This window comes from Leishmania martiniquensis, chromosome 17 (assembly GCF_017916325.1).
Source record: "Leishmania martiniquensis isolate LSCM1 chromosome 17, whole genome shotgun sequence".
Taxonomy (NCBI): domain Eukaryota; phylum Euglenozoa; class Kinetoplastea; order Trypanosomatida; family Trypanosomatidae; genus Leishmania; species Leishmania martiniquensis.
Genome location: NC_090152.1, coordinates 415178 through 440003, shown reverse-complemented (window position 1 = coordinate 440003; position 24826 = coordinate 415178). Strand labels below are relative to the sequence as shown.

The 24826-nt window shown below is 61.7% G+C and overlaps 4 protein-coding genes across 4 annotated transcripts; all 4 read right to left on the bottom strand.

Annotated features, from left to right (window-relative positions):
- Nucleotides 1–845: 845 nt before the first annotated feature.
- Nucleotides 846–5255, bottom strand: LSCM1_05574 (uncharacterized protein; the record flags this gene model as incomplete). The annotated part of the gene is made up of 1 exon (XM_067323025.1): nucleotides 846–5255. The coding sequence occupies one exon, from the start codon at nucleotides 5253–5255 to the stop codon at nucleotides 846–848; it is 4410 nt and encodes a 1469-aa protein (XP_067179660.1).
- Nucleotides 5256–8213: 2958 nt separating this feature from the next.
- LSCM1_05573 (uncharacterized protein) lies at nucleotides 8214–15311 on the bottom strand (the record flags this gene model as incomplete). The annotated part of the gene is made up of 1 exon (XM_067323024.1): nucleotides 8214–15311. One exon carries the CDS (start codon nucleotides 15309–15311, stop codon nucleotides 8214–8216), a length of 7098 nt encoding a protein of 2365 aa, XP_067179659.1.
- Nucleotides 15312–18451: 3140 nt separating this feature from the next.
- LSCM1_05571 (uncharacterized protein) lies at nucleotides 18452–19885 on the bottom strand (the record flags this gene model as incomplete). The annotated part of the gene is made up of 1 exon (XM_067323023.1): nucleotides 18452–19885. One exon carries the CDS (start codon nucleotides 19883–19885, stop codon nucleotides 18452–18454), a length of 1434 nt encoding a protein of 477 aa, XP_067179658.1.
- Nucleotides 19886–21410: 1525 nt separating this feature from the next.
- LSCM1_05570 (uncharacterized protein) lies at nucleotides 21411–23459 on the bottom strand (the record flags this gene model as incomplete). Its single annotated transcript, XM_067323022.1, has 1 exon — nucleotides 21411–23459. The coding sequence occupies one exon, from the start codon at nucleotides 23457–23459 to the stop codon at nucleotides 21411–21413; it is 2049 nt and encodes a 682-aa protein (XP_067179657.1).
- Between the last annotated feature and the right edge of the window lie 1367 nt (nucleotides 23460–24826).

The following is a 24826-nucleotide window of genomic DNA, read 5'->3' as shown; positions in this document are numbered from 1 at the left end:
CCTGGCAGCAGAAGCGAAGGGGGGAAGGGGAGCAGTAAGAGAGAGAGAGACACATGCACAAAGGGGGAGAGCGCAAGCGGCAGCGACCGAGGACGACGGGCGGGGGCGCCATTGTGACAGAAGCGCAGTACTGCACAGAGCATACATATACACACGCACATTTTTGCTTAACATAGAAAAAAAATAATGAGAAGCACAGCAATGGCACACACCCTCTTTCCTGTGTGTGTGTGTGTGGGGGGGGGGGGGTAAGAACAATGAGGCCCTGTCCCTTGTGAGAGGGTGAAGGGAAGCGGCTGAAATCCGCGGAAGGGGGAGGGGAGAGGAGGTATAGGAAAATTTGGCATATAAAACGGTGACAGAAAAGGGGGTGGGGGGGGCGAGGAGGGAGGGAGCACACATCGGCAGATGCACAAAGAACGTTTGGAGAAGCGGAAATGGTCACTGAAGGGAGAGACGAGGAGAGGAGGTCACCCTAACTATAAAAAAAAATGCGCTTGAGCGGCAGAAACGCAGGCGCAGCGTACACATGCGACCGACAGGATTACAGAAGAGTAGAGGCGGAGAGAGGGGGGAAACGAAAAGGTGGGTCGAGTGCGCAACAAAGCTGCGCACCACCAATCACGTCTGTCAGTCTGCCCCTCTCCATCTCTCTTTCTTGCGTCCACTCGCTCTTGGCCTCTGTTTCTCGTCATGGGCCTCCTCCGCCCTCCACTCGAAAACGCGCAATGCATGCGCCATCACTGCGGACAGCGGCGCCCCCCGGCAGACAAGATGGAGAGATGGCACAGAGAGAAAGAGTCAGGCAGGGGGGAGGGTAGAGCCGTAGAAGACGGCACCCCTCCTTATGTTTGTCGCACGTCTCGTCGGTCGCCTGCCACGGAGATTCGCGCGCCGTTGGAGGTGCGCACGGCTGCGAAAACAGGGGACTGGCCGACAGGCGGCAACACCTCTCCCACCACGCTCGTGCCGCTACGCGCGGTTGAGCTCGGCGGTGGTCCGGCAGCTGAAAGGGTGATGGCGCCGTCGCCGAGTCGCTTCATTTCGTCATTGCTGGGGCGTCGGCGGTAAGTGCCGCCCGCGTTGCTCTTCGCAGGGGCGCTGCTGCTGCTGGCGCCCTCCACGTGTAGCGATGCGCGGTCTTCAGCCCCGTTGGCGACACCGCTTCCATTGCTGTCGGATGGGCGCGACCTCGCACGCTCGGCAGCTCCCGTGCTGCCACCGGGACGGCTAGCGATGGAAGGCTCAGGAGGCTGTCCGCTTGCGCCGCTACTGAGGCGGCGGCGGCTGCACTCGGCGTCGGCATCACCGTTGCACCCTTGCGGGGAGTGCTGCGGACGTGAGGCAACGTCAGGGGTGGCCCTACCACGGCTCACGCCATGTCCGCTTGTGCATAGGCCCGGAGACGGTCTCTGCGAGGAGTGCGGCCGTGGCTGCAGCTTCAGCCGTTGCTCACTTGGTAGCGGGTCCGGCTGCGTCTGCGACGACACGTCGCCTTCGCTCGCCACGGAAACGGACGCAATGCTCTGCCGCCGCTGTCGGTTCCCCTCCATGCGGTCCTGACGCTCCTGCCGCAGTCGCTGCTTATCGCGCTCCTGCTCGTACCGCTTGCAGAAGCTGGACAGAACCCTCAGCACCTCATTCAGCGAAAACGTCTCCTTCCTTTCGCAGAGGAATTCCTGCAGGCGCTCCGCCTTGCGATTGATCGACTCCGCGAGCTTCTCGACACGCTCCAGCTCCGGCAACGAGCGATAGATGAACTTGCCCAGCACGTTCGTCCACCGCACATCGTTCTTCAGCTGTTCAATCAGGCGCTTGCACTTCTGCAGGCGGCCCCGAAGTTTCTTCAGCTCCTGTTCAATGCTGGCCACATCGATGTCACGACCCTCGTCGACGGCCGGCATCAGCTCGCTCGAGATACCCTGCAGGTGCGGATTCACGGTATCTAATATTTCAGCAACGTACTGCAACAGCGTGCCTTTGCCGTCTGTTGTCTTGAAGTTCATGATCTGCGGCAGCTGTGTGATGGGGAACCCCTTGGCGCCTTGGAAGCGGCTGCCAGCGTTCAGAAAGTTGCTCACCTCAAGCAGGAAGTACAGCATGTCCGGCAACGATGGGGAGGTGAAGATGGCGTCAATCGCCTTGTCAGCCTTGGTCAACTTCTGCTCCAAGTACTCAAGCCGCCCGTGAAGCTCGTACCGCAGACTCCAGGCGTGGATGCGCTCAGCGTAGTGGTCAATGTGTTGCGTCATGAGGAAGAAACGCACCGTCGGGGGAAGCTGCTGCTCCTCTGCACGCTTCCATGGGGCACCGTGCGCCCGCTGCGCCCGCGCGATCGCCTCGAAGTCTTCCGAGGTCGGAATAATCTTGAGAAGGCCGGAGATACGCTCCTCGCCCAGCGTCAGCGTGTCGAATGTTCGCACACTCGCCTCAATCTGCTGAATCGGCAGCCGGATGAACTTGAGGACAATGCCGACGTTCCGGTCACGGTTTGGGTCAAGTATGCGCTGCGCACGCGTCGCTGCCGTGTCCTCCTCCTCCGCCACATGCTTCGGCGCCGCCTTCGGGAAGAGGGCGAGCAGCTTATCCCGCGCCCCGGCCGTTAGTCCGATTGGTCGCGCCGTCTTGAAGATGGCATCATCAGAGTCGCCAACGGCGCCGTTGATAGGCACATTGCGTGTGGTGCTGCTATTCGGTATCGGGGCGGCGTCAGCGCACGCGCCCTTCCCTGCCGGTGGCGGCGGCCCCTTCCCCGTTCTCGGCAGCGGCGGCGGCGGCGGAGGGATGCCGTTGGCGGCAGGGGGCGGGGGTGGGGGTAACTTGGGCCCGCCTGTCGGTGGTGGGATACCAGGCGGCGGTGGTGGAGGCAAGCCTGCCGGGGGGCTCGGAGCGCTACAGCCTCCGGCTGGTGGTGGCGGTGGCGGCGGAGCAGAGGTAGCGGAGTCACCTACCTTGCACACTGGCGGTGGCGGTGGTGGAGGGAGGCCGGGAGGAGGAGCAGGGCCTCCAACAGTCGATGCCGTGGCAGAGCTTCCAGGAGGTGGCGGTGGTGCCGTTGGCGTTGGCGTCGAGACGCCGCAGGCGGAAGCGGTCGAGCTGTTGCCGTCAGCGAGACCGCTGGGCAAAAGTGCCGGAGCAGAGCCCGCGTCTACAGCCTCCGAAGACAGCCGGCGTTGTCGCTGCCGCAACTGCGGCGGCGGCGGCAGCCCCTTATCCTGCTGGCTCTCCATCCTCTTGCCAAGCTGACTAAGCACTGTGTTCAGGAGGCATTCAGTGTGCGGCGAGTGCAACGGCTGGCAGCTGTGATGCTGCGACACACTGAGAGCCGACCCGGGCGCTACGGATGCGAAGTACATGCCGCTACTGCCTACCGCGCTGCCGCCAGCGCCGGCCCACAGGTGATCTGCCCTCCCCACCTCCCCAGGAGCGCATGAGCCGCGATGGTTACTCAGGTTCACCGCCGCCACACTCGAACGTCGAGGAGCGACTACCCTGGCAGAGTGCGGTGGTGGGGGCGATCGCCCCCTTGAGTGCCCGCTGGCACTGCTGTTACCGGCGGAAGTGTTGGTAGACTCATTGAGGGCGTCGGTCGAGCACCCAGCTGCGGTGGCGCCGCCGCCGGTTCGCACTGGCTGCAGCGACGGCAGTTCAAGGCGGCTTGCCAGGCGGGTCGACACATTCGTCGCCTCTCGCGAGAGCGATGGACGACGCGAGCGCTGCACAGGCGGTGTTGCGCGTTGAATTGTCGCGGTGACCGTTGCCGCGGGTGGCACCTCGTGCAAAGAAGCTCGCCCAAAGCTCTGGTGCGCTGCACTCGATGGGTGATGTGCCCCGCTCGTCGCCTGGTCAGAGAAGGATGGCGTCGTCATGGACGTCGAAGGAGAGAGCAGTGGTGGCTGTGGGTGACGCAGGTCGGGCACCTTGTCCAACGCACACGACGTGCCCGCCTCCGGTGCCAACGACGAGGGACCAGTTTTCGCAGGCAGTGTGTTCAATGCGAGCGCGCTTGTAGTCGAATCGTTGCCTTGCAGTACGGGCTGCTGCGGGCTTGTGCCACCGGTGCCCTCACCAGCGATGCCGCCACTGCTGCCTGCACCATCACCGTTACGGTACAGCTGAAACTCCTGCGGCGATAGACTCGTCGTCACGACATCCTCACCCGTGGCGGCGTCGAGGACCTCCACCACACTGTTGCGGACGCCGACGGCGCCGTTGAGCTTATGGTACACAGCCTCGATCTCTTTGCGGTGGTCTGGTCGCGGTCTCGACCCTCCTGTTGCAGCGACACGGGCAAAGATGTTGTTCATGGCGTCCCTGTTGCTATTCTTGGACGCCTTGTGGTCCTCGCGCAGGAAGACGCGCGCGTTTTCTATGTTGCCGTCTGTCAACTGCAGCGCGGTGCGGACCTCGTACGTCGTGCGGTCCGGGAACTCGGCCTGCAACTGATGCGCCTCACCATTGGGGCTTTGACCCAAGCGCTGCAGCAGCAGCGGTAGCTCCTCGGCCTCTGTGGCTGTGAGCACTTGCTGGCGTGACGCGGTGACATCATTCGGCAGCAGCGTGGACCGCTGACCGGATTTCTGCGCGAGGATGGCGGCCGCCTCCTGTGCGTCGCCGTTGGTCACGTTCAGCGTCCGCACCACCTCGCCCTCCCACTCCCGCGGAAGATCGAGGAAGAGAAGAAGCCGGCGCACCGTCTCTTGTGTGCCGAAATGCAGCACATCGATGTTTGTGGGCGAGGCGAGCTGCACATCAACCTCGCTCTGCAGAATGGCCAGCATGAGATCGGTGTCGCCTTGGGCGGCAATCATGACGTCGCGCACGTGCTCCACAGTGACCCCGTGTGCCTCTGCCACGGACTGCAGATAGTCCTTGGACACCTCCACCGTGTTTGGGCGCGAGAAGCGGCGAAGAGAAGTGTTTGTGCCGCTCGCCGACAGCGAGCCGCGCCGTCGACGCTCACTCACCAAGGGACGACGGAGTTGCGGCAAGGAGGTGGAGGTGGAGGTGCTCTGCGGCGACACAGGCGTGTCCTTAATGTGTACGATGCTAATACGCAGGGGATTATCTGGAGAGCGCACGCGAGCCGGGGCGCTCGGCGACATGACGGGTCCCCCCGGGTCGACCGTTACGCTGTCGCAGTCCATCGCATCGGGTACGGTGAAGTTGCTCTCCGGGGTAACGTCCTCGCCGGCCTGCGCGAACTCGACATACGTGCTCGAACGCCGCATTGGGTGCGGGCGGCGGAAGGACATGTTTGCGCGCGCCGACGTTGCTCTACCGTAGCTCTTACTTTTTTCGGCAGACTTCCCTGACCAGGCACGCGCCGGTGTCGCCGTGGCGATTCACCGTTCTCCGTTGCTGCCGTGGGTATCACCGTGAGCGCGCCTCGCCTTATCTCCGCTTTTCTTTCGAGCTGCTTCAGATTCTGACCGGTTGTGCGAGTGACTGAGTCGCTTGGATGGTCACATGCACGCACAGCCACCAGTATTCGCTGGCCTGCGCAGGGAAGGCGGGAGACGGGGAAGAGAGCGAGCCAATGATAAGGATGGGGTGGAGAAGAGAAGAAAGGTAGCAGGCAGTACCACACAATGCAGAGCACACACACACACACTTCGGAAGCGCGGGGAAGGAGACCGGGGACGAGGAAGAGAGGTGGTCCAGGTGATAGTGTGGACACATGCGCAGGGGCAGCGAGAGGAAAAAAAAGGAGGAGAAAACGCAGGAAACGAACACAAATGTCGACCGTAGACACAAAAGAAGAAGTGAGACAATGTCGGTCGCGGCCTCGTCTGAGGCAAACGGTGCCTCGTCTTGCTCAGGCCGCCTTCCAGCTGGTGAGCAGCTCCTCTCTCTCTATATATATATATCGCCTCTTTCCTGTGATGTGTGCAGTCGCTGTTGTTGCCTCCGTGTCTTCTCGGAATCGGCCCAAGCACACGCCCGCTTGCCTGCCTGTTAGCGGAGTGGGGAAAGACGGAGGAAGGCAGTGTCGAGGTACACACACACACACAGCACAACACGCTGGAGAAGATAACGGGGAAACACGCTCAGAGAGCGCTGCTATGAGAGGATCAGCGAGCAGGAGAGAAGGGGGGAAAGAGCGGAAGGGATGGCAGACACGAAGATGAGCGACTTAAGCGCTCGTACGAGCGAAAAGTTCGGCCAGGGGGAAGGGGAGGGAGCAAAGACGAGCGCGCCTTTATGCTAATGTAAATGTATACACCCGCTTGTGTGTGTGTGTGAATGTCTGTCTGTGTGTGTGCGCGCGTGTGTGTGTAGTTATATACATGTGTACACAGAGAGGAGGAAGAGTGGGAGGAAGAGAGTACACGCAGGCAGACAGACAACCAAACAAAATGAACGGATGGAGCACGGCAAGAGGGGAGAGGGAGAGAGAGACGCGCAGAATCTCTAAGGCACGCGCACGCACGCACTTGAGATCCGCGCACTCGGAGAAGGGAAAAAAGACAGAGGAGGGGAGAGAGGAAACAGAGGGAGGGAGGAGAGAGGGGTGTACCAGCGTGGCGTGCCTGCGAGTGCGTACCTTAGTAAGGCGTAGAGCAAATAATACGGATACGCTACGATGGCCCAGAAAGGAGGGAGGGAAAGAGGAGGGGAAGGGCGCTTGGCAGAGATGCACAGGAGACGGGCAGAGAGAGGTAGAAAAGGATGAGAAGAGGAGAGGAGAGGAGAGGAGATGCGCCAATGATGAAATGTACGGCTGCGTGGAATGGAGAGCGGGGGAGGGGAGGGCCGGTGTCGGGGAGGTGCTCACCGAAGCGGCGATGGCGCCACGCCGAGTCGCACGAGCGAGCGGGCGAGAGAGCCAACGGGATACAAATAAGAAGCCACAAAATGGAGAGGAGGAAGGGGGCAGTGAATACACCGGCAAACGGAAAAGCGCGAGAAAAGAGCGGTGATCCTCACACGCTTGCATGACAGGGAAATACGGCACCGATGGCTGCGTGAGTGGGGGGGAGGGAGTGTGTCGGAAGGGAAGAGGAGAAGAGGGTATGTACGCCTCTCTCATAATAAATAATCAGCGTTCAAGAGAATAAGAGAAAGATGCGGGACGGGACGGAGTGAGGCGGGGGTATGCTCAAGTGTGTCTGTGTATGTCTGTGTGTGTGTGTAAGTCCGCCTGGGAAGATGAGCGGCAGCGACGATGGGCTCTGCGCCGCTGGAGGACCGCTGGAGATACGCACGCACAGCTGTGCCACTCAGACGCACGCGCAGGGCAAACTAACAAGCCACGAGAGAGCGCGCGCAAAAAGTGAGCCGGCGGTGGCACCGCAAGAGAGGCCAGAGAGCGAGGGGAAAAAGGGGGGAGGGATATGAAACGTACGGTAGAGCGGGAAGCAGGGAGTGATACAGAATGTATGCAGGGCATGAGAGAGAGAGGTGCCGCCGAGGGTGGCCGGCAGAACCCTGCCGCTCTCCTGTGGTCCCTCCCAACGCCAGCAAGTTTCTCTGCTCACGTCCACCGGCCGTGGCCCCACATGCGCACGCGCGACAAGCAACGCCAGGGGGGGGAAAGGCGCAGGAGCAGCGCAGCCACCCACATACATAGATGATCGGAGTACGCGTTCACGGGAGCACCTCTGAACGATGCGCCAGACACCGCGTCGTGGCTCCCGCACACGCATACAGAGAGAGAACAGAGAGGGCCAGAGCCGGCATCGGCGCACGCGCACGTGCGTGTCCGTGGGTGTGAAGGCAAAATACAGAGATACGCACACGCGCACATACGCTTTACTATGACTGCTGGGTGCTGCTGTCCCTGCAACTTACACAGCGCATCGAAGTGGGTCGCCATTGCCGTCCCTTTTGCCTGTTGCCTGTTAACCAGTCCAAGAAGACAGGCGTAGGCGAAGGAGTGAAAACGCGTCCAGCGGCAGCGATGGGAAGGGCAAAGGCGGTGGAGAAGGGACGTGCAGAATGGGGCACTTAGCCCCTAACCCACGTCAGCCGATGCCGTCACCGCCATCACCACCACCCCACACGCAGACACCCACCACCACCATCACTGCAGTATCACAGCCATCGTCACCATTGTCGGCGTCTCCAACTTGTCAAAGCAGCTTACCCGCAAGAGCATCTCTCTCCCGTCAGCGGGAGCTTACCTCTTCTCCACATTATGCGGACTCTCTCTCAGCTGCCTCTTCAAATTTCCGCCGCCACCATAACACACACACACACACGCACACGCGTCATGCGTGCCCTCCATCCTCGTCTTCGCCAGCTTCGAATTGCACCATAGCTGTAGCCTCGACTCCGCTGTAGGCCATGCTCGTCAGGACCGCGAGCATCTCCACAGCGTCCAGGTCTTCCGCCTCCAACCGCGCCAGGGAGACGAAGAGTTCTGTGGAAACCTCAAAAAGAGGCGTCCCCTCTGCGCCCGTGACGCTCGCTGCCGCGCTAACACGCAGGGCCAGCTGCCGAGTGCCCGCTGACGCCTCAGCTGCTGCAGCAGCTGACGACCGATGCGAGACGAGGCACCGCACCCACCACTGCGACGCCGGCGCGGCATCCCCTGCAAGGCCGGTGATGCCCCCCTGTGGTGTGCGATCCACGTCGTCACTGCCGCCGTGTAACTTCAGCGTCTTCGGCGCGCCCCAACGGAGCTGCGCAGTGACGTGTACCACCATGGCTAGCACGCCATCCATCTCTTCGATGCGCCCCTTTGCGCTCATCGTCAGCACCTGCGGGACTTCCGCAGCCTCCTGCTCCGCAGAGGCAACCACGCGCGGCACTACAAGCGCAGCGTCGTCAGTGGTCACGACACTGTACAGAGCGGGCTCCAGCTTTGACAAAGCTTCCGCCGGTCTCGTCTGCAAGTCATGCAGCGTGCAACTGCTTCGAATAGCCTTCCGGGCGGCATCAGACGCCCATCTCGACGCGCGCCAGCACGGCAGCAGCGCCACCGGAGGCTCGTCGTCCCACCCCTGCTGATGCAGGCACGCAACTAGCCGAATCAGACGAGTCACCGCCCACGCCTGCGTGTCGCCGTCCAGCAGCTCCACTACCGCACTCGCGACGCGGCGCACTTCTGGGAGAACGAAGCGCGCATCTTGCACGAGGCGCTGAGCTATGTCATCTGGAACGGCGTCACAAAGCGCGTCGCGCGTCGCGGCCGGCACGGCGGCGTGGTAGAGGCTGTGGCCAAAGTGTGCGTCGAAGGCGGCCGCCGCTGCGGCGTTCTCCTCAGCCGACAAAGCGGCGGCGTTAGCTTGGAAGTAGGTAGCAGGGAAGAGTCGACTGCAGTACGCGAGCACAAGCAGGTAGACCTTCGTCCCTGTGGCGCCGAAGTCCAAGTCGATGTAGCGCACGCCAAGAGGCTCTGGCAAAGCGCGCGCAATGGCGTGCAGCGCCCGGTACTCCGTCGCCTCCATCACCCGGGCGGCGTCGCCGAGGTGCGCGGGAGTGAGCTCCACAGAATGGTGGGCTAGGATCCGCCAAAGGTACGCTGTGGAGTCGTAGAGCGCAGCTTTTTTCTCGGCCTGGAGGGAGCCCGGAAGGACGCGGATTAGATCCTCTGCGGTGCTGACCGAGATGCAATGGTAAGCGAGCGCCATGCCGCGCGGCGTAGGTCGCAGAGGGGCGTGCGGGTCCTCATCCTCCTCTTCCCCCTCAAGCTCTGCGTTGCTGCCGTTGCCTCCACCGTCGCCGTCCGCGCCACACCGCCACGCTCGCAGCTCGTCGACGCACCTCAGCTCTTTCAGCGAGGTCACCACGTGCGAGGCGAAGCTGGAGGCGTAGAGGGACACATCCGCCGCAGTCGGCACGCCGTAGAAGTGTAAGTTAGACTTCACGTGGTAGAGGAAGTAGTGCGAGGAGAGCACACGCAGCACGTCAACGCGGTTGCGCGCCCGCCCCTCCGCAATCGCCGTATTCACCGTGTCGCGGAAGTCATCTGCGTATCGCAGGCTCGACTCCAGCGGCAGCGGCTCGTTTAGTAGCTTACCCCAAACCCACACCCGCGGCGTGCGAACGCAGAGCACCGCCTCGTTAATGGCGCGCGAGGCCATCTGCATCAGCTCCACAGCGGAGCAGTCCTGATAACGCATGCCACGAACGCCATCCTCGTTCTCGAAGGCGGTCAGCCGCTCCCCGCAGCACACGATGGCGTTCGTGAAGAGAGCCGCCGGCAACCGCCAGGCTGAGTCAAAGGCACAGACAAGACGCAACGGCAGCAACGCCTGCGTATTGGGACAGACGGCTGGCGCTTCAACGAGCTCCTGTATCGCTAGCGCGTCCAGTTCACTGGTACCTTGGTGCATGTAGGCAACACCAGCCGCCAGGAAGACAGCGAGCCGTGCGTCATCGGTAGCGTGCTCGGTAGCTTCAGGAATAAAGCTGTCCCGGCACCGCAAAAGTATGCGCTGTGCCACCTCTCGCGACTGGCGCCCGGTTGGGACGAAGATCACTGTTGGAACTGCGGCGTACGAGCTCCGGCGCAGTAGCTTCAGCGCTGCGATAACACCGCTTTCGTAGCGGCTTCGGGGGCCAGGCGACTCCATGCCGACCATGCGCACTCGCAGCTGCCGGTAGGAGGCGCCATAGTTGTACTGGTGACTCACCGACACCTTCAGCCAGCGGCCAAGCTCCGCCGTGCTGATGAGTGGGTACGTCAGCCCAAGCACACGCGCGCGTCCTGCACCGCGCCTCACAAGGAACGGCTCACTGTTCAGCCGAGCCATGCATTCCTCCATCGCCTGCCCCTCAGGGGCCCGCAGGAGGTGCAGATGATCGATGATAATATGCGTTACACCGGCGAGCACCGGGTCACCGCGACGCACAAGGCGAAGAAGGTCCTCGCCGGTGGCGAGCAAGATGGTGGCGGAGCCCAACTCGGCTGCACTGTGTACCGCACCAGTGCAGTAGGCATCCGCGTTCGCGTTGCGGTTGCTGCGACCAGTGAGCTCCACGACGCGCTGCTTCAGCACCTCATCAAACTTGTAGCGCCAATCCAGCGCACGTCGGTGCACGACGTCAGGGTTGCTGGTGAGGTAGAGAAGCTTGCCAGGCAGCAGCTGCTGCTGCGAGCGGGTGCCCGACTCCCCCTCTCCCTCTTGCTGCTGCGCCACGGCTGTCCGCTCCGTCTCCTTCAGTGACTCCTCCAGCAAAAACTGCAGCACAAAGAGCTCCGCGATGACTGTCTTACCGCCACCCGGCGGGACACCGACGAGAAGGTTGTGCGGGTGGTCGAGAAAGATGGGATCGATGAGGTCTGACTGCAGCGCCGTGAAGTCCTGGAATGGAAAGAGCAGCTCGCCCACGGTGTGGAGCTGAAAAGGTGAAAGGCGCTCGGCCACAGACGTGATGTTCGCGTCCTGCGACGGCGGCCGCTGATCCACCTCGCGCAGCGGCGCCGCCACTGGCGGCAGCAGCGTGTTCAGCAAGCACACCGAGGTAGAAGCTGTGGCGGCCAGCCAGTGCGGGGAAGTCACACGCACGAACAGGTGCGTTGGCGCTGGCTCCACCATCGGCACCACCACCGGCGGGCAAGCGTAGGTCGACTTCTCCTGCACATTTGCCAAGGGTATCGGAATGGACTCGTGGTGCAGCAGGCGGCCATTGGTGTGCTCTATCATCAGCAGCACCTCACACACCGACAGGCCATGCAGAGATTCGACGTAGTCGAAGTCAGGCAGGATGTCGATGTCCACGTACAGCATTCCGCGCGTCAACGGTCGCACGGCTGCGTCGACGGCGTAGTGCGGCACAATATGAATCGCCTCGTACGCGGACTGAGCGCGCCGGTCGTCACTGAGCTTTTCGGCGAGGTCCTCTACGCTCCAGCGCCGCATCTCCTCCCACGGCACGCGCACGCGCTCCAGCGCGGGCAGGATGGCGTCGAAGTGCTTTGCCGGCAAGCAGCCACGCACCTGCCGCAGCGGTGACTGCACAGTCCACTGGCGGTGCACCGTCATTAAGTACAGCTCTAGAAACTGCCGCGCCGTGCGACCGTACTCGCGAACGAGGCAGATCTCATACAGCGCTCGTAGGATACGCTGCGCAGAGTCTTTCACATACACCATCTCGCTCATCAGCGGCAGCCCTTCCAGGCCTTTCTGACTGATGTAGCACTGAAGAAGGATATTGATCTTGGCTAGCGGCGTGTAGCGCGACTCCCGAACCGCCACCGGCGCGCACTCCAGGAGCTCCTTGAGCTGCGCCTGCTCCTCCGCCCGCACGCCGATGTTGGCAAATTCGCTAGAGGACGCAAAGACGCGGAACAGCTCCACATCCTGCATGGCGTTGCTCATCAGCCTCAGGTAGGTGGCCATGGATGTCGCTGTGATGTAGCAGTAGGAGGCGATACGCCCATATGCGGTGCCCGCTACCTTCCTGGTTCGAGCATCGTACTCGACCATCTTCGCTTGCTTCAGCTCCTCAAATGCTGTGTGGACTATGTTGGCGAGGTGGTGCAGCAGCAGCGGATCACTGGCGCTGGCGCGGATGCCGTACACCTCGGGTACCTGCCGCATCCGCACGTATAGGTAAGATCGCTGGAGCCACTGCACGCCCTCTTCGACCGTCTCCACGTGTCCCAGTGTGACCTCGGCGTTGAGCATATCAACGACCCGCCGCATCATCTGTGACTCGATTGGGAGTTGCTGGTTTAGCACGCTGAGGTAGTAGTGGAGATCGTCGGGAGACGTGATGATGGTGGCCCTGCCCAAGGCCGCACCGTAACCCACGCGACCGGCGCGCCCAAACATCTGCAGCACATCCAGCGCACTCAGCAGCTCCGACTGCCCCTTGGCGCCGTTGAAGACGCGGGTGCCCTTGATGATGACGCGGTTTGCTGGTAGGTTCACACCCCAGGCGAGTGTCGACGTGCACACGAGCACCTTAATGTGGCGGTCCGCAAAGAGCTGCTCTACCGTGCTGCGCTCGTCCCGACTGAGACCGGCGTGGTGGATGCCGAAGCCGTCCGGTAACAGCTGCTGCAGACTGCGGCGCAGCACGGCACCTCCGGCCCCGCTGCTTGCCTCTACGAGCGCCTTGTGGTTGTCGCTGTCGGGGCGCACAAAGTAGTAGCCGCGGCGCTCCTCGGCAGCGCGCCTCTGCAGGTAGCGCGCCGTGTGCTCGGTCTCCTGCCGTGAGTGCACAAAAATCATCGCCTGCTCCTCAGCCTGAACCGTCTGCAGCACCTTGTCGTAGGTCACAACGTTCATGACGGCACTCTGCGCCACTCCCTTCATCTTCTTGACGGCGCAGTAGGTCTGCTCCAGCGGGATGGGGCGGTAGCTGCTGTCAAAGACGAAGAGCCCACGCTGCCGGTTGACCTGCAAGAAGGCTGCAACGTCCGCGTAGTTTGGAAGGGTAGCGCTGAGCCCCACCAATCGAATGCCACCCTCGCCGCGGAGCTGCTGCTGCAGCATCGTGCGCGCCACAATCGCCTCCAAGACCGGGCCGCGTTCGTTGTGGAGGAGGTGCACCTCATCGATAATGAGCAACTTCAGCAGCGACGCCACGCCAAGCTCGACAGACTTCCGCGTGACGATGTCCCACTTCTCCGGCGTCGTCACGATCAGCTGCGTCGTGGCCATTTGGTGCTGCGTCATGCCCGCGTCACCGGACAGCTCAGCCACCGTGAGGCCGAGCGGCTCCAGTCGCTTCGAGAAGGTGCGCACCACCTCCTGCACGAGCGCCTTCATAGGGGCCACGTACACCATCTTCAGGCTGTGGCCATCAATCACACGGGTCATCGGGTTTCGAGCTGCTGCGATGGCGCGCAGCATCGCCATCATCGCCACGTTCGTTTTACCTGCCCCGGTCGGCGCGCTCACCAGCACGTTCTCGTCCGAATGGAAGGCGCAGTCGTACACTTTCGACTGCATGGCGTTAAGCTCTGTCACCCCTGCAAACACTGGAACCGCCCAGCCAGGGAAAGACGCGGCGACCTGGATGAGTGGGGCCGTCGACGTGTTCGCCGACAAGGAGGGCGGAAGGAGGACCTCATCATGGGTTTCGTAGGTCAGCCGCTGCGTGCCTTGCGGCACCGTGGCGCGCACGTGCAGGTGCGGCGCTCGCTCGTCGTGAAAGGCACAGGCCTGAAGATCCACTCGTCGCAGCAGGGGCTGTCGCGGTGCGGTCGACGCCAGCGTCGTGGCAGCCTCCTCGCTGCTGTCCACAGCAGCGTACTCGCGGCGTTGCTGTAGTTGCTCTAAATTCAAGGGATCAACCTCCTTGCCGGTGATGTTCTGATACAGGTACTCCACCCGCGGGTCGTCGAGGGCGTGTCGCTGCATGTCATCCATGACGGCGTTGCGCTCCTTCTGCGCGGTGCATTGGGCGTAACGCAGCCCGTACACGACACTCCAGCGCGATTGCACCACGTCGCCGATCCAGTCCATCACAGCCTCATCCTCGTAGCCTCCCAGACATGTAGTGAGCTGCGTCTCAAGGGTGAAGTCATCCTCCTCCCTCTCGCTCAGAAAGCCCAGAACCCGCTGTGCTAGTCCATGGCAGGTTTCGGCGCTGTGTGCAGGGAAGAGACGTCGCACGGCGTCTTTGAGAAACTGCGCGTTGCAAGCGACCTCTTCAAACGAGATCCGTGGCGCTTCCGCGGCCCCCGCCGCCAGCGCACCGTCCTCCCCATCCTCCACATCATGCAACTCCCCCGGGGCTGCCTCACCGCCACCAAGCGACGCGGACGCCCCCCACGCCTCTGCCTCCTCGACTGTGTCAGCTATACCGCCTTCTTCAGCGAAGGCGTACTGCATGAGATTCTGGTCGGCCTTCATGAGCGCCTTTCGTTTCTTGAGCCGTTCTCTTCTCTCCGCCGCCGAGGCAGACGCGCCTCCCGCCAGCAGCTCCACAGTACGTCGCTCTTCTGCGTAACCGCGCACATCATCGCTGCTGTCACTGTCGCTGCTGCTTGGGCCCGCGAAGTCCAAGTCCTGCACCCCCAGAGCACCGGTGGACGACGCCGAAAGACCACTAGTGCCGTTGGCCACAGCCACCGCCGCCTCATCGCTGGCCACGTAGTCGGTGATCAGCTTTCCATACTGCAAAAAACGATCGCGAGCCTCACGACTTAAGCGGGTGTCCAGCAGCCGCTCCAGACTTTGCTGCTGCTCGCTCAGCATCGCCGCTGAGGAGGATGGGCCCGATGCGGTCGAGCATACAATGTTCAGCACCTGGTCGGCAATCTCCTCCACGTCATCCTCCACGCCTGGCGGAAGGTAGCGGCGGACATCAAGCAAGAGACGCTCATAGTATGACTTCGTCAGGTCAGAGTGCGGCACGTAATGCGGTGCAAACGAGGGCCGCCCCGTGCGATTCGCCAAAGACATGCCTCCACCGCGTTCTGTCTCCTGAATACGCGTGGAGCCGCCGGTAAAGTGTGTGCGTGTGTGTCTGTGCGTACGTGCGACGGTGGGTGCAAGTGTGTTCAACAGCTCACTGAGAGTGCCAGCTGTTGTGTGCGCACGTCAGCGTGTTTAGACGCGGCCATGAAGCGAACGAGAAGAACAGGAAAGAGGTGATGAGAGCGCGTGTTGTGACCATTTCCACTCGTGGAGAGCGCTTCAAGGCGCGTAGGCGCAGGCGTCGCTGTCGGCGCATTTTCTTCGTCGTGTTCAGCTCTCCCCCGACATTCACGAAGATCAGCGGGCTCGAGGTGCAAAGAGATGCCAACGAGGAGAAACGTTGCCGCGTCTTCGCTGCGCTCGCGGGTCTCATTTCTCCTGTAAGCAGACTTCTGGCCAGTACCAGCCCTCGTCCCCCGTAGTCGTGCTTGTCCATCGTGTGGAGTGTACTCCGTTCCGCGTTCTCTCCGCTGAGTGCGGCGTGTGCGTGCTGCGGAGAAGAACGGCCCCGTCACAGCTCTCTGTCACAACCCCCGCAGTCGCTCCTTCCTGGTGGACGCGCCGGTAGCCGCTGTCCTTGCCGCGGTAAGGGAACGCTGGCCGGGGAAAGAACTCCCCATCAGGGGTGCTGGGGCCCCGTTGTGGGCGAACATGGGTGGGGAGGGGGGGCCATGCCGCCCCCATCCACCCGCCCCGTTGCGAGAATCGTGGGCGGCGATCCGCGCGCCTGCTCGCATAACGGGGAGTACGTGCTTCGCAGAAAAGGCACCGCCAGGTCGTCGGCAGCGCTCCGCGTCACCCCCGTGTCGTACCGCCGTCGGCGAAATTGCGTGATAGCTCATCCGCGGGGTTCACCTGGCCGGCGATGTAAAAGAACACCACCTGCACGCGCTCGTTAAAGTAGAGGGCCGTCGTGTACGCGTACAGGCGGTTCAGGCAGTACCCTCTGCCGATGCCACCGAAGCCGTTGTGCTTCCGCTGCGCCCGCACAATCGCAAAGTGGTCCGTGACCACCGCCATGCGCATGATCGGGCCCCTTCTCGCGACCAGCCCGTGCGCCATCAGGTACTGCAGGCACAGCATCGCGGCCCGTGGCTCCGCGTGCGCCGAGTGCTTGGCGGTGAAGTATTCATCGTTCGGCAGCGGGTCCGGCACCCGCGTGCGTGGCGAGCCTTCGCCGACGCGACCTTTCGGGTGCAAGCCCGTGACCCACCTCTGCTGCAGGGCGTCGGTGGTGCCGTTCGCGTACCGCACCACCGCTCCCCACCCGTCGGCCGACGCGTCCGTGAAGCAGATGGCGTCGTACGTGCCATCCTCGTAGGTGGCTGCGGTCCTGTCCGCGATCGTCAGCCAGGAGCTGGTTTCTTCCTCAGGGTACTTGCCGCCAGGTAGCCTGCGGCGCCCTTCCGGATGGATGGGAGGGCCGCCGCAGGGTTCACGCGGCGCAGCACTGTTCGCACCTGATCGCGGAGGCTCGTCACGTCCGCAAACAGGCGCTGCGTTGGGCCTCGGCTCCTCACCAGCTTCAGCAGCAGGGCCGCGTCCTCTCGCTGCAATCGCGTCCCTATCGCATAGGGCCCGCGGAACCTCGCACCCTTTCCATAGCGGATCGTGATACTCACTGAGGCCGTCGGCGAGCTCTCCGAGAGTGCGGAGATGTGCACATCCCTTGTCAGGAGTGTCCCCAGGTCGCCCGCTCGTGCGGCGCAGTGCCACGCCAGCTTCAGGAAGAGCGCGGCGCGCGGGTGGGTGCGGCAGAGCTCCTTGTAGGCCCTCTGCATCTCCTCGGTTCGCAGCCACACAGACTCTCTCGTGGCACGCGCTCGAAAACCTTTCCCATGGCCTCACCGAGCTGTGCCACCTGCTGCTTGGAGACGGATACGTCTGCCGCAGCCCCCCCCCCGCTGCCTGTCTGCCTCGTAAACGAGTGTGAGCTCGCTCCTAAACAGGATCAGCGCGCTCCTGCTTCCAAAATGCTTCTCCGCGTGGCGTCCAGAGGCTATTCCTCTCGGTCGGTCGCCCCGCTGGCCATGTGCGGTGTGGTCTCCCCGAAAAGTCGGGGCAGTGAGCTTGCTCAGGTACGCTTGGCGGCAACATCGAGCAGTCCATGCGCATGACGCTTGTGACGCACATTTCAGCGTCCTCGAGATATCGGTGCTTGGCCAATGTGCAGTTGTCGTGGGCGGGCGAGCTCGGATGCCGGAGTACCCCTCCCGTCCCTCTGTCACGGCGGTAAATGCGGACGCAGACTTGTGGACGCTGTCCGTAGAGAAACGGCGCAGGCCACCGTCATCGTTGCGACTGGTGGTATGGGGGGGGGGGCCGCGACGTCGCGCCGAAGCCTCTCTTTTGCCCTGTCCTTTTTTTTCGGCTCGGCAAAGGAGTGACGCCCTCGGCCGTTTCCGCCTGTCGTGCCATGTCGCTGCAAAAGGGGGGAGGGGGAGGGGAGGGGTCTATGGCGCTTTTGGAAGGGCAAAAAGGCGATGCCACGCCGACCGCTTTCTGACGGTCTGCGCGACGGCCGCACGCCTAGACCAGCAAAAGAGGGGGGAGGGGGGCGTTAGTGAAGAGAGTACGCTCGCCCGTCCGGTTCAGTGGCGCCCATACGATTCTGTACATCATCATGCCTCTTCTCTGAGCCTCGCATCATCATCCTCGCTTGGGGGGAGGCTAGGTGGCTGAGTGCTGTTTGTCCGAGCCTCGCTCCCCCTCTATTGAAGTTGCATCGCGGCACGCTCTTAGCTTCACCCTGTTGCTGTGCAGCCACAGCGCCACCCCTTCAGGCACCCATCAGTATGCATGCGCTAGCACCTATGGCAAGAGAGAATAGAGAAGGGAAGCCAATACGCACGAAGGAGACGGGTACGCCCATATCGACGCACGGCACCCGCAAAGTATAGAGAGAGAAAGGAGAGATGACCAAAGCAGTCGCACATCATCTCGCCCGCCCGATCGGCCACACACACACACGAGGCGCCAATACAAACGCAAACGAAAAGAGGAAAGAAAACGAGCGTGGTGTGTCTTGTAGCGCATCGGCAGCAGCACCATCCTCAGTCCTGCGGCCTGACATGCCACTTGCGGAGAGGGGAGAGCAATGGGGGAAGGGGGGAGGAGGCCTGCGCTCAATCGCTCTTCTTGTCCTTAACTCTTTGCGCCTTCTGCAGCATTCGGCACAATCGGCGCATCAACGCCGCCTCCGGCGTCACCGCCTCCAGGTATAGTGCCTGCTGTATCCCGCCGACCACCTTGGTGACCATCAGGAAGAGTAAAAGCACAGCGAGCACCCACAGGATCGTCACCCACCAGCGCGTGAAGAGAATCAAGTAGACTGGCAAGGCGAGCCAGTAGATGGGAGTGATGACGGCGCCAAAGAAGCCGACCTCTTGGTAGTATCGCCTCCACCACGGCCTTCTGGGATGGCGCAAGCTCTCCTCGTCGCCGTCGTAGCTGGCGACGCCGACGTCTTCGCCCATCACCGCCCGCACATCAGCGGCGTCGAAGCCGATTGGGTTCGACAAGAGAAACCGTGATAGCAGGAGCTCCTTCTCTGCGAAGCGCTCATGGATCCACGCGCTGAGGGCAGCCTCCTCCGTAGGGCAAACGTGCGCTGGGTTCTTCTGCGCCACCGCGGCCGCCGTGCCAGCAACAGGGTAGCTGTGGATTAGTAGATGGACCTTCTTCGGGTGATGGCCGTTGACAAGTGACGGCTCACAGGGGCGCTCCCCTGGGGCGTGGTACGTGTATGCGATTGTCAGGTCCACCACCTCCTCCACCCTATCGGCACCACCCAGCATGTTCATGAGGGCCACGGTGCCCGTGGTACGCGGGTTCAGCACGTGGTAAAACTTCGGAAGACCGGCCTTTTCGGCGTACGCCTGCGACCGCTGAATGTTGCTGGGTGAGAGGTCAGTGCCTTCCGGGTAAATGAGGATGACCGGGGTGTCACTGGTGGCGTTGTAGAAGTCGATCATACGCTTGATGTACAGCTTGTCGCTTTCCCAGTTGCGCGACAGGAAGAGGTAGCGAAAGAGCTCCATCGCCCAGCCCAACACCGGGAGGTGCTTCAAATCGGCCTTCAGGACGTAGCGGATGTGGTTTATCACACTGCGGGTGCGGGCCAAGTAGAGAAACGTGTAAATCCAATCTACGCGGCAGTGGTGGTTCATGATGATGATCTTGACCTTGCCGGTCTGCGACGGCGGTCGAAGCACCTTGTCCAAGTCGACGTACCTCTCCACCGCGCCCTCTTCGCTGCGCACGGCCGTCGTGTAGTGCTGCTCCAGGTGTTCCTGGCCGTCGCTATCAACAACCGTGTAGGCAACGCGGGTGCCCAATACGTTCTCCACCAAGCCACCCACCCAGCACAGGTACGCGCGCTGCAAGAGGTTGTGGTGCAGCTTGCTGATGTGGTACAGTGGCATCAGCACATCGTCGCCAAAGATGAGCTTCACCAAGTACAGAGCAAGCACAAGCCACGCCTCTAAGTACGCGAATCGAACCATCGCGAAGAGCAAGCCGCCGGTGATGGCGATGCCGCCGCGCAGCGTCACCCTCATTGCCTCGCTTCGTGCTCTCAATCCGTCTCTCTTGGGTCTCTGCTCTTCAACTGATCCGCTCCTTCGCTCAGACTATTCCGACGCCGCTCGTTCACCCCTCCTCCGGATGCAGGTGCTTGCATATAAGCATATAAAAACACACATGCACATACATATATATAGATAGATAGGTGCCGGCCTTCTTCAGCGTATGGGGCACTTATCCGAACGACAGCGACACAGCCGGCAGTGGGGAAGATGGAAGGGGAGGGGGAGGGAAAAAAGAGGGGGGAGTGAGGGGAGCGATCACCTCCCACGCCTTCGCTTTTCTTTTAAAGCTTGAAATAAAAGAAATTCACTGAGCTCCTTTTCTCCCTCGTTGCCGCCCTCTTCCTGGGCGCATGTGTTGGCACACCTTCCCTGTCTTTCCAACTCTCTCCAGCACACACACACACACAAGCGTAAAGCAGATGATGTACAGCTCGCGAGCAGGCGCGCTTGCGATCGTGATGATCGCCGACGTTTTCCCCCTTTGTGTGTGTGAGAAAGAGACAGGTGCAGCCGCAAGAACGAATTCGATCGCCACCAAAACAGTTGTCGGCAGACTTGGCAGGATCTCGAAGCAGTGTAGAAAAAAAAGAAGCGTGGGTGTAACCGCGGGACAACAGTACTGGGCTGGCCAGAGGATTGAGAGAGAGAGCGGAGTGGGCAGGAATTACCCGCCGGCTGACGCGCGAGACAACACATTCAGTGATGAAGCGTTCGTGTGTGTGTGTGTGTGTGTTGCCAATGGTACAGTGGCACGATCCGCAAGTGGGAGAGCAAGAAAGGGCAGAGACGGGTGACGGAGTCACGGCGGGAACAGAAAAGCGCTTCATCACGAGAGTAACATATTCATGTGCGTGCGCATATGCCTCGCTGAGGGGAGAGTGAGGGGGGAGAGTGTCTGCAGAACTGTGCCGAGGTGGACGCTCCTCTAACTGCGCCTTGGCAACCTCACCTCCCTCCCCGCAGTCCACTAAGTTGTGGGCGGATGTCGCATCACTACGCAAGAACTGCGCGAGTGTCCGCGGCATCGGCCCGCGAAAATGCAAAAAAAAAAAAGACAGTGAATGTCGGCACTTCTCGCCCGACTCCAGCAGAGAGACACACGCATCACTCCAAAAGCACTTCAGCTCTGAGATGCCGGTGCAGAGCTACGGAGATACTAAGATATACAGAGAGACGAGCGAAGAGGTCCTATGTGGGAAGTGGGGAGGAAGAGGAAAGAGGGAGGGGCAAGGGGTTACATCGTAGGCGAAAAGGGTGCAGCAACACGAGAGCTTTACATGCGAAAGTGGCCCGAGAGACACCACAAAGAGAGAGGGAGGGATGGGTGAGGGGGGAGAGAGAGTATGCCAGGGCTACAACGCATCACGCTGTCCCCGCCCGCCTGCCCGCTCTCCCTCCCCCCTCCCAGAAGCCTAAAATACTGCGGTAGAGCGTGGAGCACCTCCCACCAATCACCCTCGCTCTCTCCCTCCCGTTTCTTTGCGCTATTCCTCTCTTAGGCGCTTCTACCGGTCATGCGCGCTACCCGCTCCTGAGCAAGGCGCTGCACAGTACGCCGCTGCGTCGCCTCGCTGACGGCCACAGACGTGTCCATATGGTGCCGGTACACACGCCCTTGAACCGCGAGCATGATTGCTTGCTCCTCTGACGGTGTCAGGCCGCAGAAACGCACGTCCATCTCCACGAGCGATGAGTTTGCGCTGACAGCGGCAGCAATTAGCATGCCGCCGACCGTCTGCACTATGGGCTGCGGCGGCTTCGACGCAGTGGGCAGAAGTTGAGGTGCTTTCCTCTGCTTCCTCGGCGCACGAGAGCCCTCAAGCGCCAGCGCCTGCACATCCTCGCCAGCGACCGTCGACATCGAGGGCCGCGCCGTGGTAGTCGCTAAGTATTCCTTCCCCACCGCCGCCTCTTCAGGGGCAAGGGCCACATCCGCCTCGTCCTCCTCCACCTCCCTCTCTGCCTCTGAGTTGTCTGCCACACCCGCCTCCGCGGCCTCGGTATCGCTGTCCCTGGCAGATGCCGTTCGCAGGCTGGCAGAGTACACCAAAGGGGGAGAGGTGGTGGTGCTGGCCGCAGCCACGGTCGTCGCCGCTGCGCCGCTGCCGGGAGAGACAAGAGGCGAGCACGACTCTGGCTGGGACACCACGGCACCAAAAAGCTGCGAGTTTCCGGAGAGGCATAGGACGCGCAGCTGTGTGAGTTGAGGAAGCACCTCCGACAGGGCCTCCGCAGTGCTTGTCCCGAGACGATTGCAGCCGAGGTTTATGTCCGCCATCGTTGGGTGCACGGCCAGGGAGCGCACCAGCGGAGCCCCACCCGCGGCATCGCTAATGCAGTTCTGCTGCAGATGCAGGACGCGCAATGTCTTGTTGTACCGCAGGGCCTCGGCCAAGGCGGCTGCCGCCGCGTCTGCGAGTTGGTTGTCGGCGAGATAGAGCTCCTCCAGAGGGAAGTCGGGCCGGCAGAGAAGCAGCGACACCGCCTCCACAACGGCAGCGTCCGTCAGTGAGTTCTGCGAGAAATCAAGAACGCGCAGCGTGGTCGAGTTCGCCAATCCTGCCGCAATCATCTGCACATGGCGATTTACTAGCCGGTTCAGCGGGAGACGCAGGGACTGTAAGGCAGTGTAGTGCCGTAGCAGTTGCTGTATCAGCTCCGCGTCCTCGTCGCGGAAGCCAATCATATCCGTCACACTGACATGAACGCCGCGGTTCGCCACCCCGAAGGTGAGGCGGAAGGAGAGGATGCCTGGCACGTGGGCAAAGAGGTGCTCATAGGGGCGAAAGTGCACCAGCTGGCAGGGCAGATCGACTGTGTGGATATAGTCGCGGCAGATGGCGCACAACTCACGCAGCGCGGCAACGGCCTCGCTGTCAAAGCTCAAGTCGAAGCAGTGAATGTCGACGTCATGTGGAGTGCACGTTACCGCAGAGGATACCAGCGATGGGGCGCCCTTCTGAGAGACGGTGAGGGCTCCGCCGGTTACCGCCGTCATGGCGCCAGGCGGCAGCAGGCTGCCGCCGCCGTTCAGCGTCGTGCGGTCGCTGCCAAGAGCCATAAGGAAGTCGCTGAGAGCCTGCTCGAGGAACAAGCGCTTCCACCCGTACTCTTTCTCACGCAGCCTCTGCCCCTTCGTCATGCGCGACAGCTGGCCCAGCGGCCAGCGGGCCTTGCAGCAGCGCTGCCAGTACCTCTCATCGACGATCCGCGGGACAGCAATACGCAGCGGGAGCATTTTTTCTGGCTCCGTAGGCAACCGCTCCAGCACCATCGCGTAGAGAGCCGACTGCTCCTCTCGCAGCGCGTCCACCTCCGTACACTCAGCAAAGTTGTCCGCCAAGCGCTGCGCGCACAGCTCCTGCAGGGAGGCGACGAAGTAGGACGGTGCTAATTGCTGCTCAGTGGCACCGAAATCCCTCATGGCGTGGGCGCGCTGCTGCTCCTGCATGCGAATCTGGTGAAACTCATTCTCCGCCGGCAGCTGCGGCTGCGGCTGCGCTACGGAAATGTTGCGCCTGGCGCGCAGGGTGCTGTTCAGCATTTTTGGCAACTATGCGTGTCTGCGTGTGTGTGTGTTGGAGATTGTCAGCGGGTAAGGTTGACGTTGTTTCCACTCAGTCTTAAAACCGACGAGATCGTATGATGCTGTGCAGGAGGAGAGGGTAGGGGCATGTGAGCAGTGCGCGAGAGGAAGGCGGAGTAAGATGGAAGCAGCAGCAGCAGGCCAGAATGGGATGGGAGGCAGAAGCGAATGAAAAGCGATAGGATGGAGAGGGATGGCCGCTTGAGAAGCGCAAGGGGCCCGCTTCGTCGAGAGTCAGCGATACGCACAAGAGTGAGGTGAGTGAGCATGAACATGAAAATCGCAGCTCCTCCAGAACCTCATCTTCCTGCTGCCCCCCCGTCTCCTCCGTCCCCCCCCCCCTCTTCCCCCTCAGCTCATTCCACCCCACTGGGCAACTCATCCTCTAAATCTTTTTTCGTGTGTTTGCCATGCGTGCGCATGCATCCGCACTGCTCTTTGCACAGCCGTTGGGATGGTGTGCGAGGTGAGGCACCCATGACGGTGCCAAAAAAAAAGAGAATACGGCAACAAAGCGCAGCGCCACACAACTGAAACGCGAAGAGCGCCATCAGCCGGGGGTAAGTCCGTGTCTATGTCTGTGCCTGTGTGTGTGTGTGTGTGTGTGCAGACCAGCGGAGCACCAACGACGACACGACGAGAAGGAAAGCAGAAGACTCGCAGGAATGGATCAGAGAGAAAGATGGCGGGGGAACGATCGTGTGGTGCGGAAGGAATAGTCATAAAAAAAAAGGCGAGTACGTGATGTGTGCGCGGTGGCACCGACGCCGAAGTTGCCGAGATGACACTGCTTCTGTCGGGGTGAAGGAGGAAAGTCAGGGAAACGGGAGCGGAGCAGAAAAAAAAATAGAAAGAAGCGCTTCATCCACCCTGAGTCGTCGCGTGTCTGCATAAAGAACGGTGTGGGCCAGGCAACTTGCAGGCCCAGGCCACTGCCACGGCAGTGATAAAGGACCACAACTGGAGGGGCAACTTTGCGTCCGTTGCTTGCGGTGTACGCCATGCCCTTCAACGGACCCACACGCGGGAGAACTATCGGCTCTCGAAAAGACCTCCCTGTCAGTATGGTGAATATGAGGAGCGAAGGGAGCCTCTCGATGTTCCATCTCGGCACTTCCCTTGAAGGCTTTGATGGCTGTCGGACGAATTCGAGCGGTATCCTCCTTACCGGCCCTAAGCCCCACCTCGTCATGGATGGCGTCGTCGCCTCCTCTTGGGCGGTCTCGCTGAAGTACTCGCCGTTAGTTCATGTCAACCAGCATGGAATGGGGGGGATGTTCGAAGGAGACAGCACGGCGAATCGGCAAGGGTCAGCAGCTGTGGTG